The sequence below is a fragment of the Scylla paramamosain genome, chromosome 2 (assembly GCF_035594125.1).
Source record: "Scylla paramamosain isolate STU-SP2022 chromosome 2, ASM3559412v1, whole genome shotgun sequence".
Classification (NCBI taxonomy): domain Eukaryota; kingdom Metazoa; phylum Arthropoda; class Malacostraca; order Decapoda; family Portunidae; genus Scylla; species Scylla paramamosain.
The window spans coordinates 35,969,317-35,986,816 of NC_087152.1; the positions used below are offsets into that span (position 1 = coordinate 35,969,317).

Below are 17,500 nucleotides of genomic sequence, written 5' to 3' on the forward strand. Positions count from 1 at the left end.
CGCTCCTCCTCCTGCGAGGCGTCAGCATTCTAACACGGCAGTAGTTTGACAAGGCTAATAAAAAACATTGTTCAGTCACATACCACAGCCAACAATAGAGGCTTTGAGGAGCGGTGAATCTGAACTACACGCCCGTCAAGAAGGAACACGCGTGGAGGGACGAACGCCTAGGACAAGTGCAAGGCAAATAAGAGACGCAGTGAAGGCCAAGGCGCTGCCATCATCCCTTGGGGCACCGCGACAAAGAGAACCTTTTGTGAATCATGGTCTTAGCAAAATAAAACATATAGCTTGCAGTTCAAGTTTTGAATAAATATTTTTAGGACAAAAATACCCACACCACAGTATTTCAGTGGCTTACAAAAACATTTCTACTACGAGTATATCATTCTCCATTTTCTTGTAGTCAAACACCAAAGGCAAACATGACATTCAAACACCCATTATTTGCCCTGTGCAGTCAGCCAGCCAGGAGGAGGGTGGGAGTGTCAATTTGATTTACAGTGGGGCGTCTGCTGCACACCGCGGCCTCCTGGAGCGCTGTTTGGAGAGGCGGGGGTGAGAGGTCGCGGCTGTAAAGTTGTCAGTAGCAGCGAGAGGGAAGGCGTGAGAGGTGCCGTCTTCTCCTTCCCTCCCCCCACCCCCATTTCCTTTCCGACGGCACCGCAGTACTTCCCTCCCGCGCCACTCATCGGGTTATCTAAATGAAAATCTGGCTCTTAGTTTGGTTTTCGAGGTGAGGAGCCAATTGTTTTTCTTTCGCTCTCTCCCACTCTTCTCGCGGCTCCAAGACGGGCGCCATTGTTTACTCTGCTCTTGTTGGTATCTCTGAGCTGTTTACCCAGACGGCTAATTCCTGCGAGCGCCTCCGGCGGGACCCTTCGAGACAGTCCTGTGTGGCCCCGCGCCTCCTTCATCCTTGTCCCAGGGAGGTAAAAAAATATTTACTCTTCCGCCTCCCTCACCTGTGGGACTTACCAGGGGATTTGAGACACCTTCCGGCAGGGTAATTATTGGTAAAACATAGAGCGCAGAGAGATAAACACCTTAAAAATGTTTACCTTTACGGAAAGTACTCGACGCGAAGTGATTTTTTCTTTACTCCTTCCTAAAGTATTACGTCATCATCATCATCATCATCATCATCATCATCACTTCGTTTCAACGTTCTAATTTTTCCTGAAGGGTTTGCATGACTTATGAATCTCGGCTACTTTTTACTGCCATAAACGAGCTCTTTCCTCATGTTCATCTATACGTATCATGTCTTCCTCCATTCACTGTCTTCATTTCTTCTTTAGTCTTCCCACTGGTTTCCAAATCTAACTTAAGCCAACCTTCTCTCATGTTTATCCTTGCCATGTCTCCTTCCACACACCATCTCCAGGTAATCTTTGGTCTTCCCACATGACTTTTACCTGCATACGCTAACCTTTTCTCATGTTCATCCTTGTCGTGTCTGCCTCCACACACCGTCTCAAGTCTTCTTCGGTCTTCCCACTCAATGGAATCGAAGAGAACGTTGATAAAACTATAAAATATTGCCGTATCTAAGTGCGGGCTGGCGCTATACCATCTTGAAAGTGGTCAATGCAGACACTTATATGGCTAGACGAGGCAGGTGCAGGCTGGTGAATGTGTGTGTGAGGAATAAAAGGTTGCTTGTAATTGGCAGGCAGCGAGTCTGAGCCGCTTGGGATGATACAGGAAGACTTCTCTCTCTCTCTCTCTCTCTCTCTCTCTCTCTCTCTCTCTCTCTCTCTCTCTCTCTCTCTCTCTCTCTCTCTCTCTCTCTCTCTTCACGTGTCTCTTACTAATAAAGTGGATTCAGTACTGAAGATAAGTGTTATTGTTTGTTTACGTGTGCAGAGTGGCCAAGGGCACAATAAAAGGAAGGCGAGGGGCTAGAAAACCCTTGGAATTGCTGTAAAAGAATCAATAGGTAAAAGTTTCAAACAGGTTTGCCAATTGCCATGAATAAATTAGTACAAAGATTTATTGTTCTGTCGATGATGCATGAACGAAAAATTGTAAGCTTAGATATCATCTCAATGAATAAATAAATACCTTATGACTTTACGAACTATCAGTGTAATATGTATAATGTATATACCGTCATGTCTTAATTCGACTGAGGGAGTGCTAAGCAACATTCTAGTTTTTAGGCGCGATGTATGCAAAGTGACATTCCCAAGGCGATCGTTAGCTTGAAAACACTTCAGAGCGCACGCCTCATCCAGAACTTTGCCGGTGAACACAATACGCGCCACCATAGGCATCCACGAACCAGCAATCCAAAGTGACACAAAATACTTGGGCCGTGTTGGTCTGGTCTCGTCCACCGGGGAGGCGAGGCCCACCCACTGAGAGATTCACACACGCCACTAAATGTCCAAAGGAAGCCCGGCATGGGGACGCATAAAGGAGGGAGCACAGCCACATGGTGACTCGTCGGCATGCAGGGGGAGCAAAACAGTGACTGTCACGGCGCCGCTCAGACTCCAGACCGGAACGTTTATCTAGCATCTCACGGCCCCTAAGAACGCGAGGAGGAATAGTGTACACGCAATTTTCTGATTTCCACAGCGGATTCTGCAGCATGTAATAGCGCCATTTGTGGTGTAAGGAATGTCCGCCTGGCCTCTCCTTCCCCTCGCAGGCTAGTAAAGGAACAGAGGTGCAGGGAGGAAGGGAAACGAAAAAAAGGAAAAAAAAGGAACTGGGAAAGAACAATGTAAGAAAGGAAGGCAAGGGAGGCTGCATGAGTTGGTTACCTTCTTTCTAGCAAGCAGAGTAAAAGAATATAAAAGGTGCAGGGGATGGAGGAAAAGGAAAAAAAAAGGAACTGGGAACGAATAGTGTAAGAAAAGAAACTAAGGGAGGTTGCATGAGTTGCTTACCTTTCTGGCAAGCAAAGGGGGCATAGCAGGTGTCTGGTTGGGAGGAACGCAGAGAGAGAGAAAGAGAAAAGAAATAAAAAGACGAAATAAGAAAGAATACAGTAAGAAAGTGAAGCGAGGGAGGGAGTATGAGTTGGTTACTGAATACGGAGAAAATTAGACTGTACATCATGTTTTTGCTGATGGAGAGGACTCGGTGAAAGGCGAGGAGGAGGAGACCATGAACTGGAGACACGGCAAGGGTAGATAGGGGGAGCAGGACGGTAGAGAGGGAATAAAAGGAAAGAGGAGAGAGAGGAGAGAGAAACAAGAGCCCGCCACCCCCGAAATGGTTAGTGACGTCAGCAGGATGTAGCAACCAACCCGCTCTTTTATCTTCCCCTTTCGGAGAGAAAAGAAAAGGGCGGAGGGAGAAAGGAGGGAGGGGGGCGGAAACGATTGTGAAGGGTGAAGAGAGAGAGAAAGAGACAGAGAATAATGCAAAATAGGTAATGACGGGAAAACTGGAGAAAAAATAATGACAACGCAGAATACCCCTGCTTTAGTGCATAAATTATACGTCCTACGAAAAATAAAACGAGAAATAAAAGGAAAATAAGCCGCCATCAATAATTCGGAAAGTATAGTGCGCTTGATGGAGAAGAAATAAGGCAATTTTGCGATAATGTGCAAGGGGAGAGAGAGAGAGAGAGAGAGAGAGAGAGAGAGAGAGAGAGAGAGAGAGAGAGAGAGAGAGATTATTAGAGCATAACACACACACACACACACACACACTTACCGTGAGCGGGCGGGGCGGTGCCAGCAGCTAGCAGCAACAGTGGCGGCAGCAGCAGCAGCAGAGGGGAGGGTAAGGGCGGCCCCCCAAGCTCACGGGGTATCATCTCCATCACCGCCGCGTCCTGCTCTGCGCCTCTCTGCCGTCTGCACTCGCTCAGTCGCGCTATTTACACTGTCAGCTCGAGGCTTAGTCAGTCTTCGCCAACATTCCACTTGCTAATCATCACACGCGGACGCTGGCACCGATGGCCATAATGTTCTAATGTTCACAGCTGCCACAATTTTTCTTCAGCTTTCCCAATTGTCCGCCGCGTGTTGCCCACCGTGGTTCACGAGCTCACTGGTTTTCTGACTTCACGTAAGGACAGTTGGGTTACCATAAACCATTCAACGACACAACTCAGTCACTGCAAGATTGTTTATAGGTTGTTTTTCGATGTTTTATGAGATCCTGTTGATAGAGAATGTAATGATATAAGACATGTGTAAAATGAAATAAATCAAATAGACTCAGTGATCACGTTTTTAGTGCCGAGTCAATAGGGAGATTTAAAGGATTAGATCACTTAATGGATAGGGATGATAACGAATATAGGTAGTGATGCTTTATAAAGGGTCTGTAATGTGTAGACCTGGTGGCTTCTTGCAGCTTGCCTTACGTTCCTATTTTCTAAAAGAATGTACTGTACAATATCCACACGATGTAAAAATGATTATTTAGATTATAGAAGTGAAAACTGGACCCTGCTTAGTTATTACTGGATGTTTTACTGTGATGGTGTCATGTCCTGTGTACCGCATGGAATGAATCTTTGTTGCCTTAAATGTGCATGGTCAGCTTAAGGAAACGTGAATTAGTGTGCCATAGACGAGAGAGAGAGAGAGAGAGAGAGAGAGAGAGAGAGAGAGAGAGAGAGAGAGAGAGAGAGAGAGAGAGAGAGAGAGAGAGAATGAAATCTGCAAAATATTCCTCATTTCTCATCTAAAAGCTATAACAGAAGTAAACAAAATATTACCGTTTGCCTATGTTAATATCACTAAATGTACTCTGAGGTTCTGGACGAAATCATAACGACGCAGTCATTAAAAATCAGTGTCAGTCAAGCCAGATTAGACATAAATCAATCCTAAGGTATCTACAATTGGTCAAACAAGTGATGCCATATTGTACAGAATATTTCAGAACTAAGAATCAGTATCAGACAACTACCTCCACCTATCATATCACTAATTTTTCTTGGTGTGTGTTGAATTCTTAACGGTTCAATAGTCCTTATCTCTGTTCGATTTAAAGACACGCAGTTCACTACCTAGATGTTTTGAACATCACCTTACGAGGTCCACTACGTAAAGCTATGAAAACAATGGGAACTGCTTGCCACCAACCTCTCATTCAGATTTACGTGCACTTTACACAAATAAGATGTTACCCGTACACACGACCACCATCACTGTCATCTACACCTAACGAAAACGGAAAAAAAAAAACGAACTGCGCTGAAGTACCGTGGACTGAAGAGATGTTACACAAACCAATTAAACAACCTATTTCACTCCCTGAAGATAAACCTTGTCTCTTAGTAAACAGTAGCACTTGTCCAGCAACTAATAAGGGTGATTGATCTCTGCAGAGTGAGAGTGGAAGGGGGAAAAAAAAAACCTCTTGATAATCTAGAACCATATTCTGAAACACTCCTGCGCCGCACCACATACAAAAGGCTCTAGATGAAACTAGACAGATTTTTAAGGGTGTTTTTACGGTTATAGTGACAGACTAACAAGATTTCTATATTATCAACTGGAGAAACCCTCGTCAAAATCCAGCTAATCATCTCTGTGACCTTTGAAAATAGTCGTGGTGAGACAGCAAAGTGTTTCAGAATACGGACCCTGACCCATAACTCCCGCACAGTTCCCGGGTGGCCAGCTGGTCGCCTCGCCTGCCTCCCTCGCCTCGCCTAGCCATCCACGTCAGGCTGATCTGTTTACAAGATTCAAACGGGCGCGGAACAAGGGTGGAGACTGCCGGCACGCCCCTAAGCGGAGAGTTCAGCAGCGATCCTGTCCGTCACTCTCCCCTCGCGCCTTGTAGATCCCCGACAGTGGTCCGTTTGTCTTGCGGGTCACTTTTTGACAGAAGCGCTTACACTGGCTATCTTTTTAACGATCTCTTTTCTCTGCTTATCTCTACTGTTGCACGTCATTATTCATACGTAATGCCTGCTGCGCGATAAACTAGTGCTTGTTTTTTGAATGAACGACAGTGGATTATACAGTACTGTGTGTGTGTGTGTGTGTGTGTGTGTGTGTGTTGTCGGATTAACTCTTCTTAACATGACTGATGCTCTTCTTAACTACTGACAGAGAGAGAGAGAGAGAGAGAGAGAGAGAGAGAGAGAGAGAGAGAGAGAGAGAGAGAGAGAGAGAGAGAGAGGGGGAGGGGGAGGGGCAGGCAGACAAGCAGAGCACACACACACACACACACACACACACACACAGAGAGAAAGAGAGAGAGAGAGAGAGAGAGAGAGAGAGAGAGAGAGAGAGAGAGAGAGAGAGAGAGAGAGAGAGAGAGAGAGATCCAGTCGACATCACTTCTGGAGGTCCTGAACCACTCAACAGGTGTAATTATAATCAGTATCAGTGACTCCATCGTCCCCAGGGAAGGTCAGTGTAGTACAAGGTGTCTTCAACCCTCTCGCTACCTGTCCCCTGTACCCACCCTACCTGTCCCCCATAAACCCTAAGTCTACTTGCTCCCTATACCCTCTCCCTACCAGTCCCTCCGTACCTTGCCTGTTCCTTATATACCATCACCGTACTTGTCCTGCAATACCCTGACACTACCTGCCCTCCCATACTCTGCCTGCTCCCAATACCCTCACCCTGCCCCCCTTACCCTCGTCTTGCTCCCTATACCCTCTCTCTGACCATACCCTGCCTGCCTTCCCATACCCTGACCGTGGCGCCCAAATTAAGACCCTCCTGCCGGCGTTATCTGGCGGCCACTCAGGGTCCACTGTAGCCTTCCGCCGCACCTGGAAAGATAACACAACGCCATTAATTGTATTGTCGTCACTGGAATGGTATCATGAGTCTTCTTAACTTTTTCAACGGTAGAAGGAGACCGGGCAAAAAAAAAAAAAAAAAAAAAAAAACACACACACACAATCGTAAAGAAATAAATAAGTAAATAAATAATAAAAAAAGGAAAAGAAAAGCCTGCTAAGATTACCGCTCCCACAAATAGTAAAATAGGAAAAAAAAAATTGTAAAACGCAGACCAATTTACTAGACAAGAAAATAGTGTTAATACCTACAAGTTAAAGAGAGTAAAAAAAAAAAAAAATACGGGATGAGGTACAGCAACCCTCCTCCCCCTCTCTCTCTCTGTCTCTCTCTCTCTCTCTCTCTCTCTCTCTCTCTCTCTCTCTCTCTCTCTCTCTCTCTCTGTCCCCTCCACGCCCTCCATCAAGCATCAATAATTAGGCAAAAATCATCTCCCTCTGACTCCCTGACTACCGGCGCTGGTCCAATTACCAGGGTGTTCTGTGGGTCAGCTGGGGTGGGTGGCGAGCCCCGTCATTAGCGGGGGAGGCGGCGCGGCAACAGGGCAGGCAGTCTTCATAAAATAAACTCTTCAAGACGCTCAATTACGTGTTATCTGGGGTAAGAATCTTGACCTCATAATCTCCAGACGTCCGAGAACCGATCTAAGGCAAGGGAAGGTAAGGGGAGCTTTCCTGAATCCTACGGGACGGGGCAAGAAAGTGACAGGGACCCGAATTCAGAAACGCTTTGCTCTCTCACCACGACTATTTTCAGCTGCCACACAAATGATCTGCCTGGTTCTCAAGAGTGCTTCTCCTGTCAGTAATGTAGAAATATTGGTCATCTCTCACTAAAACCATAAAAACACCTTTAAAAACCCGTGTCACTTCAACTAAAGCCTAATGAATGTAGTGAAGGTGTGGCGAAGTGTTTCAGATTGAGACAGCGATGGCGAAAAGTGCTTGGCGGACCCTGGGTGTTGTGGCGAGGCGGTGTTTGGTGCGTGTGTGTGTGTGTGTGTGTGTGTGTGTGTGTATGTGTGTGGTGTGCGGCGGGCGTGAAGGCGAGGCAGTACTCTGTGACAGTTTACGGTGCGCAGGGAGCGGGACTGTGTCAACACCTTCCTTTACTTAACAAACACGTGCATTTTCGTTAATATGTTTGTTCTATTCTATATTGTTCTGATGGTGAATGGCGGGATTGCTTGGGAGGGTTGGGGAGGCAGCAGGCAGGAGGCAGGGAGGCAAAGGTTCATGCATGTGTTATTCGATTCATTGTTATCTGTTTGCTTGCATGTTTGCGTCTGCATTCTGTGACTTTCTCTCTCTCTCTCTCTCTCTCTCTCTCTCTCTCTCTCTCTCTCTCTCTCTCTCTCTCTCTCTCTCTCTCTCTGTTTATTTGCATGTCTGAATACATACTGTACCCCCCACCCTCTCTCTCTCTCTCTCTCTCTCTCTCTCTCTCTCTCTCTCTCTCTCTCTCTCTCTCTCTCTCTCTCTCTCTCTCTCTCTCTCTCCTGACGCAGAAATGTTCAAACAGGAATAACTAGTTGCAACAATGTGACTCACCGCCTGCCCCCCTTCCTCTCTGCCTCTCCCCTTCCCTGCCCCTTCCCTTACCCGCAGAAGACCACCTCCTCATCACAACACACTGACCTCCGTGGCCCCCTCACCCTCACTCGCCCTCACCAACCCGCAGTGACTCAGCCCTTCCTCAACACGGCACTGCCTCTCCCACCTCACTTGACTCCTCCTCCTCCACCTCCTCCTCTCCTTCCCTTCCCCTCACTCTCCACCTCTACTACGTGTACGCCTCCTTCACCACCACTCGCCCCTCTTCCCCTCTGACCTGTCCTCCTTCCTTCTCGTTTTCTCTCTCTCTCTCTCTCTCTCTCTCTCTCTCTCTCTCTCTCTCTCTCTCTCTCTCTCTCTCTCTCTCTCTCTCTTACATGCAGACACGGACGCTATCCTTCTTTGTACCTTTCTCTCCATTTCTTTCTCTCTCTCTCTCTCTCTCTCTCTCTCTCTCTCTCTCTCTCTCTCTCTCTCTCTCTCTCTCTCTCTCTCTCTCTCTCTCTCTCTCTCTCTCTCGACTTTGCTTTCTGTCTAGCCTGGTCGCGTGCGTCGCCACCTGCCCGACTGACTCAGGTAACAGACCACCATATGTTCCTATTGTCCGTGGTCAGTCAGTGTGGGACATAGAGACACACAGACGAGAGCTTTGCCTGCACTCTCTTCCTCGGAAATTAGCTGCGATGACTCGTGTGAAGGTGAAAACATGTCTAACCGAGTAATTGGTTTCGTGTCAGGTGAGGGGGCATGGTGTTTGTTAGCTGAGGAACCTGACGGAGTATGTGGAATAGAATAGAATAAGGAAGAGATAGACATGCAGGGGGGTGAAGTCAGAGGTATAAAAGAGTGGGATAATTGAGATGAAAAGATGTAGTACAGTAGTAGTGTTGAAAAATAGTGTATATTGTATTCTCAGATGTTTTGGTGCATCGTCACGACTATATTGGAAGTTAACTGTGATTTTCATAATGATAGTTTAGTCAGGATTCTGCATCATTAATAGGATAAACATTCATGATAGCTCAATAATTGGGGCTCCCGGGAATGTTATCAATAAACTCTGTGGTCTTTGAAAATTGTGCTGATGGAAGAACTAAGCGTTTAAGAATACGAGCCTTTAAACGCACAGCAGAAAAGGTTCAACGTGTCGGAAAAATTCATTGATGGTTGCTTTCTTGCATACAACCAGAAAATTTAGTTTGCTATGCGTGGACAGCAAAATTTAGCGGAAAATAAACTGTTGCCATGTCTTATTTTGGAAACACTGACTCGTAAAACAGTTTCAAGCTGGATTTCGTGATTTGCATATTATTAACTGAACTGCATGGAAGTTTGACAGTTCTTCTAATAAAATAGTAACAAAAAACATTCAAAAACTGTTACCGTGCTATATCTTAGAGTATTGATTGATAAGCTCACAATTTCAAGACGGATCAAGTCAGTTTCATAATAATTTTTTAACTGCAAGGAATCCCGATGAAGTCTTCGATCCAACAATGCAAAATAGAAAATAGATAAATAAAAAACAAAATCCTCTACTGGCTTGGGAAAAGAACTGACATATACGCAAACAACTTCAAGCAAGATTCAGTAATTTCACACCAGTCACAGAAATTCAAGGAAGCTCAATGAATTCCTCATATACAAAAGCAACACAACACATTCTTTGGCCGGATCTCACTGGGCAGATAAGAAATACAAAGCGTTCACGTTCCAATCTGCCATCCATGCAAGGCTAACACAGTGAAGCGAAACAAACAAGCGAGCAAGGACGGAAAGCACGAGTCTGTGGAGAGAGAGAGAGAGAGAGAGAGAGAGAGAGAGAGAGAGAGAGAGAGAGAGAGAGAGAGAGAGAGAGAGAGAGAGAGAGAGTGACGACAACCTTCCCTCAAAGCAAAACTGTCCACTACTGCCGCCTAGATGACAAAGATAAACATGCAGATTCTCTTAGTCTCGCTTCATCTAGGAAAAAATGAATAAATAAAATAAAAATAATTCAGCGTCTCTGCTTCATCAGTAACCTCACGATGACCTCCTTTGGGGCAGGGAGTGGAGTTGTGGGGAGGATTCCCTTTATGTTAACAGGAATATATGAGTCTCTTTTTTCTTCATAGTCGCTGAGTAATGCTTCCCTCTTCCACTTTTTGTCCCGGTGCTCGAGGGAAAGACAGAAAAATAAAGAGGTCTTCTGCTTGTCCTTTTTTTTTTATTTTTCTTCCTCCCGTACCAGCCACTATCTTTCATCTTCGTGATATTTAGGCTAAATTAATCTAATCTGGGAAGGACATAAAAACAAATCTCTCTCTCTCTCTCTCTCTCTCTCTCTCTCTCTCTCTCTCTCTCTCTCTCTCTCTCTCTCTCTCTCTCTCTCTCTCTCTCTCTCTCTCTCTCTCTCTCTCTCTCTCTCTCTCTCTGTGTGTGTGTGTGTGTGTGTGTGTGTGTGTGTGTGTGTGTGAGAGAGAGAGAGAGAGAGAGAGAGAGAGAGAGAGAGAGAGAGAGAGAGAGAGAGAGAGAGAGAGAGAGAGAGAGAGAGAGAGACAGTTAAACCAAGCTAGCCTATATAAAGTAGAGAGAGAGAGAGAGAGAGAGAGAGAGAGAGAGAGAGAGTGTGTGTGTGTGTGTGTGTGTGTGTGTGTGTGTGTGTGTGTGTGTGTTGCTGTATGTCTATCCACTTGTCTTGTGCTGTTTGTTCATTCGTGTTTTTTTGTCTGCCTGTCACGCATTCCGTCACTCAGCCTCTCTCTCTCTCTCTCTCTCTCTCTCTCTCTCTCTCTCTCTCTCTCTCTCTCTCTCTCTCTCTCTCTCTCTCTCTCTCTCTCTCTCTCTCAAGGAGCTCCACGCCCTTCCTGACCTGTTATTTTCCCAGCCATGATAATGTCACGTGGCTTGAGTGGCGTGCTTGATTATTCTTTGCTCCTACTCCTGACTAAACCTTCGCGGCTATAAACATGGCGAGGAGGAGTGGCGGAGGAGCTGGAGGAGGATTTGGAGGAGAAGAAGGAGGAGGAGGAGGAGGAGGAGGATGGTAACTGAGAACAAACACGTGCAAGGAAGGAATAAGAGAAATACTGAAGGTAGAGTATGCTTGATTCTTTCGATGGTTCATCACTTCAAATCAAACTTCCTCTTTACTTTTCCTCTTTCCCCGTCTACTTTACACTATGCACCTTGACGCGACCCATTATTCCAAACGAAACGAAAAGAATAACCACCATTCATGTGCTCCTTCCTTCGTTCAAAAAATTATGAAATCAGATAAATTTTGATATATTCAACTAAAAGAAATATAAATGTAAAATCTTGTTATCACGTAGAAGTAGTAAAAACATTCAATAAAACCCCTCACCTTTCATTAACTTTCACATTGATACGCACAAACAATCAAACAAAATGAAAACCTTCGAATCATAAGGAACAACATATCCTTCATCATTTACCCGCTGCCTCCTCGCCACAAGTCATGATACACTACACGCCTCGTCATGTCGCTCCTACCTACATGTTCCACCACTTCCCTAGACCGGTTTTTTTCTACCTCATATTAAGTCAGTCAGTCAGTCAGTCAGTCAGTCAGTCAGTCAGTCAGTCAGCCAGTCAGTCAGTCAGTCAGTCAGTCAGTCAGTCAGTCAGTCAGTCAGTTAGTCAGTTAGTAAGTTAGCCAGTTAGCAAACAAGGAAATACATTGATCACAAAATTACAATTAAACAACAAATAAAATAAATAGGTGACATGAATCAGCTCAAACGCAGCAACTTTAACTCCTTGGCTCCCTCTTTTCCTATCCTTCCTACCTATCCATCACAGCATCCTTGCATCCCTGCCCCCTCATCTTACCGTTCCCACCTACACACCCGCTCCCCCTCCCTCAGTTTCTCTTCCTTCACACATCCCCAGCTACCTATCACCCCTTTCATCCCAGCCTCTTTCGGTCCGTTCACAATCCCGCGCGTCAAAACATATCGTCCGGCCAGAGGGAAGACACAAACACCGTGACGTCATATATAAACAAAGAAATATTTACGCTTTGAGACGCGCCCACCCTGCTCTTTTGTTTTCTCTCGGCCAAGTGGGTTCGAGGCTTACGATCTGCCTGATTTGTTTGTGAATGATGTGACCCGCTACTTAGAACGCCATCACTCGTGTGGACTCTGAGAGGAGAGCTTAGCTACTTCATTGCCTACGTGTTTTCTTTTTACTGTGCTGTTAAGGGAATATGTAAAGTTGTGTTGAGGAGTACTTTGCTTATTGACCGACGAGGAGGCCTGAATACTTCTATAGCTTATTATTTATTTTTTTACTACTACTATGCGATAGGAAAGTGTAAAGTTATGCTGAGCGATAGTTTGTTTGTTTAGTATATTGATGAAAGTAAAATATCATCAGTTGTGTGAAGTGAAAGGGATTTTTTTTTATACGTGGTTGGCTGGCTGATTCACTGACTGACACCGAAGGACTGAGACTAGATGAATGATTGACTGAAAGTGACTGACTGACTGAGGCTGACTGAATGAGTAAAATAAGACTGATTTGCTAATAATGACTGAATGAAAGCAACTGACTGACTGAGGCTAGCTGAATGAATGAGATTTACTGAGGATAATTGACCGAGTGAGAATGACTGATTAGAACTGACTGATAGACTGTGACTTACTGACTGGTTGAGACTGACTGACTGACTGGCTGACTGACTGACTGACACTGACTGATTGATTGATGGTAAATGACTGATTTATAAACTTTCTATCACAATTAAGAAAATTTTTCAGATTACGCTGATAAATAACCTACCATTATCACTTAATTTTCAGTTTTCTTTATTTTCCAAGGAAGGGAGGAACAAAAAACCAGTCTGATCACAATCAAGAAAAAAAAAAAAGTCATGATGTAGACAAATAATGCTTATGCACATAATTCACGTGCCTTTCTTTCTACTTTAAAGGACGGAAAGAAATCTAATACAGTCTAAATAAACTCTGGAACTCTCTACCTGTTTCCGTTTTTTTTTCTTCTCACGACCTGAACTGCTTTAAAAGAGAAGCATCAAGACACCTCCGGAATTAAATCGACCAACATTGCTTTATTCTCTATCACTTTTTTGGAAGCGGCAAGTTGAGTGAGCTTTTCTTCCCAATTTTTATGCCTTCAGTCAGTCTCCTCTCACGAACAAAACAACTCTGCTCTTGATCCACGCAGGAATGCCACGGTGATGCAGAATTTCGCGGTAATCTTCGTTTACAGCCTTCCATATTTTACGCTCATTGGCGCTCGGTCGCAGCCTCAGCACTGCACCACACGAGGGACAAAATTGCAGCGTTCCGGTTATCAGCATCACTCACTCGTAAACTCTGACCCGTGGGGAAAAAACGAATGATGGTGATGAGCTACACGAGTCCCGCACACACACACACACACACACACACACACACACACACACACACATGCATGCACCCTAGAAATAAAAAATGATAGATGCGGTTTCCTGATCTCTGCCTGAAAAAGAGTGTAAGTCATCGGGCGGTGTGTTATTACCTATTAGACGTGGCTGGCCCAGGGGTGTGTGTGCTCCTCCTCTTCCCCGACCCTCGACGATGCAAATATAGACGACGCTAAACTCATGCTATACTCTAATTCATTTCAGACAGACTCTCTCTCTCTCTCTCTCTCTCTCTCTCTCTCTCTCTCTCTCTCTCTCTCTCTCTCTCTCTCTCTCTCTCTCTCTCTCTCTCTTTCATTTTTTTTTATCTATCTCTACTTCGTTTATCAGTTTGTACGTGACTTGGCTTGTTTCTGTGTGGTCTTACAGTCTAGATATTCTCTCTCTCTCTCTCTCTCTCTCTCTCTCTCTCTCTCTCTCTCTCTCTCTCTCTCTCTCTCTCTCTCTCTCTCTCTCTCTCTCATAATTCACCGCAAAATTGCATTAACTACAGCAATAAATCTTGTCAGAAACTCGAGTACTCCTTCTTTCCATTATCATCATCTTCCTGTGTACTGACCCTCCCCCCTTCTCTCTCTCTCTCTCTCTCTCTCTCTCTCTCTCTCTCTCTCTCTCTCTCTCTCTCTCTCTCTCTCTCTCTCTCTCTCTCTCTCTGGTTAAAGTGAAGACAAGGAAAAAAAACAATTACTCCCCACATTTAAACCTCGTTATTATATTCTTTACGACATATTTAACGTTAACTTTGGTAGCGGCAGTAATGCACTTTTTCATCTGCTCCTTAAATGATTCGCTTTTTTTTTTCTTCTTTCTTTCTTTTTACTTGCCAACCACGTCGATCTTTCTCCTTTCAGTGTCACGCATTTAAATGACATCAACGTTAAGTCTAGTAATAGTAGCAGTAGTAGAAGTAGTAGTAATAGTAGCAGTAGTAGTAATAGTTGTTGTTGTTGTTGTATTAGTAGTAGTAATAGTAGTAGTAATGCAGTTCTTTCTTCTTTTCTTGAACTGATTTGCCTTTTTTTTTTTTTTTGCGTGTTTTTATTTTTCTTTCCTACCGCGTCAATCTCTCTCCGTTCAAGTATAACGTACTTAAGTTACATCAACGTTAACTTTGGCAATAGAAATAGTAGTAATGCACTTTTCTCCTCTTCCTTAACTGATTTGCTCTCTCTCTCTCTCTCTCTCTCTCTCTCTCTCTCTCTCTCTCTCTCTCTCTCTCTCTCTCTCTCTCTCTCCCTTTCTCTCTCCTTCCGCGTCAACCTTCCTCAGTACTGTTCCTCTCCTTCGCTTGCTTCACGAGGGTGGGCGGGTGCGGTGGGTGGCGTGGGGCGCAGGGTGGAGGTTAACGCGGGTACTCTCGCGTCCTGATGGCCTGGGCAACGAGTGTACCGGACAGTAATCGGATAAGTCGTTGTGGGGCACGAGATGAAATAAACGAATGGCTGTCTTTGTTGTTTTTTCCCCTCCCTTCTCCGTGCCCACACACACACACACACACATACATACACAAACTCTCTCTCTCTCTCTCTCTCTCTCTCTCTCTCTCTCTCTCTCTCTCTCTCTCTCTCTCTCTCTCTCTTCTCTCTCTCTCTAAGCAATCATGTGTATATGTTACTTTCCAAATAGCTATCAATTTTTATCACTTTCATCATCATCATTATCTCTCTCTCTCTCTCTCTCTCTCTCTCTCTCTCTCTCTCTCTCTCTCTCTCTCTCTCTCTCTCTCTCTCTCTCTCTCTCTCTCTCGCACACATGAAGGGTCAAACACCTCTCAGTTCCCAAAGAAATGGTGCTCAAGTGTCTCCCTCATCACCCCGCCACCCCTTACCCTCTTATATATCTGACAGGACTCAGTGTGTGCGTGCCCTGACCCGCCGCAACCCTCACTCCACACCTGTGCCGCAGCTCGTGCCCGCCACTGCCCCCACCTGCAAAGAACCACCCATTATCCGTCAGTAGCGAGTAGTAGGGCCAGAAATACCGTGTGTTTGATTAAAGTAACGACGGGGGTTAATCACGTGTAATGCACAGCGCGACACGTGGGTGGTGCCGACGACCGCGCAACTGTGAGGGCGAGGCAAGGCACGACTGGCAAACTGGTAAACGCAGACTCACGATAACGACTCGCGCCAAACAGGAATCGCTCCGCAACCAGCTCACTTTCGCATGTTATCATTGCGTGTGTATATGTAAGTGTGTAAATGTGTAAATGTTTTGGTAACGCTGACTGGATGCAACAACAGTCATCTTGTCTCCGTGAGTGACAACCGGTTACCGTGGACTTGTTGCTAACACGGTGTATGCACACACACACACACACACACACACACACACACACACACACACACACACACACACACAACTAAATAAATAAATAAATAAACATACGAGTTAATAATAATAATAGTAATAATAATAATAATAATAATAATAAACACCGTGCACTCACATAAGATAGCAAGCGGTGCGTGATCGTGGACAGAACGAGTGGAAAGAGACGACAGTCCCGGCTCAGGTGCGCGTACCTTGAGAGCAGAGAGCGAACAATGCGCCACGAACGACGGCTGGGCGAAGACTGGCGCAAGATCTGACTGACTGCGAGACCCGAGTCGACAGGGCAGGCGGCAGTGTGGCGCCCGCCGGACGAGTAGGGAGAAGGGAGTTGCTGGTTGGCTCGTGTGGTCCTGGCTGGTGGCAGTCGCGGCAGTGGGGGAGGTAGTGGGGACGGGTGACTTGTGCTTTAGTTGTAGTGATGGTACTGAATTGCCGGGCGTGAGATGGATGGCAGGGTGGCTGTTGACTTGATAGCAACGAAGATTGTGGGTGATGGCTGGGTATGAAGTGAAGAGGCAGGTGAGTGTGCTGGCGTGGCGATGAATGATGAATGCTTGGGCAGGCGTCAGGGGGAGAAACTGGGAGAGGGAGGGGAGGGTGATGACTGCTCGGCTCTACATTCAGCAGCCACCCGCAGCAGGAGGGAGGGGAGGTCACGATGTGCTGGAGTTCCTTGCTGGGTGGGGAACAAGGCGGACACTTAGGATGCCAGAAGGGATACACACTTGTTCCTCAGTGGCTCGTATTTTTAAAGTCATTTTTCTTTCATTGTCTATTTTCAAAGGCCACCGAGATTACTGATTGTTATTAAGGGTGAGTTATTCTTTTCTTCTTTAATGGTATAGAATCCTTATTAAAACTATCATTAAAATCATGGAAACATGCTTTGAAAATTCCGTTAACTCCCATTACCAAGATTATTATATGGTTTATTATGGGGATTTTTCCTTTCAATAGTACAGAATCCTGATTAAACTATCACTGGAAGCATGAAAGTACTCTTGAAAACTTCACTGACTACAGCCCGTTAAAAGTAGTCGACAGCAGACATTGAAGCGTTTTAAAATACGGACCAAGTGACGTACAAAGGTGACTGTGGCATCCAAGTAACAGGCATGACAAGTGTGCTCATTTGTCACCTAGTGGAGGATGGGCAGCTAGGCGATGATGAGGATAAGACTCAAGATAATGAAATGTGGTACTAAAGATGTAAAGAAGAACACGAGGAAGATATCAGAGGCACATTTTTCATGGAGTATGTCTAAGCATGCAAGAAGTGAGAGGCGGAGTAAGGTGGGGGGGAGAGCTTACTCAATATGCCGCTCACCGCCCCCACCTGAAAAAAAAAAAAAGGTAAATTGCACGATTAAAAAAAAAAAAAAAAGAAGTTTGCAAATTTAGTTCCGCAGGTGTCTTGACGCAAATCAGTAAGA

At 45.3% G+C, this 17,500-nt stretch overlaps 1 protein-coding gene across 1 annotated transcript in view; it reads right to left on the minus strand.

The window, feature by feature from the left end:
• The window catches only part of LOC135114160 (extracellular matrix organizing protein FRAS1-like), an 80,006-nt gene extending 63,405 nt beyond the window's left edge, over positions 1–16,601 (minus strand). The window contains exons 1-2 of the mRNA XM_064029921.1: positions 16,259–16,601; positions 3,679–4,128 (exon numbers count right to left, since the gene is read on the minus strand). Coding sequence (XP_063885991.1) covers positions 3,679–3,787 — 109 coding nt within the window. The 5' untranslated portion in view covers positions 3,788–4,128; positions 16,259–16,601. The remainder of the gene's footprint in view (positions 1–3,678; positions 4,129–16,258) is intronic.
• Positions 16,602–17,500: the final 899 nt, after the last annotated feature.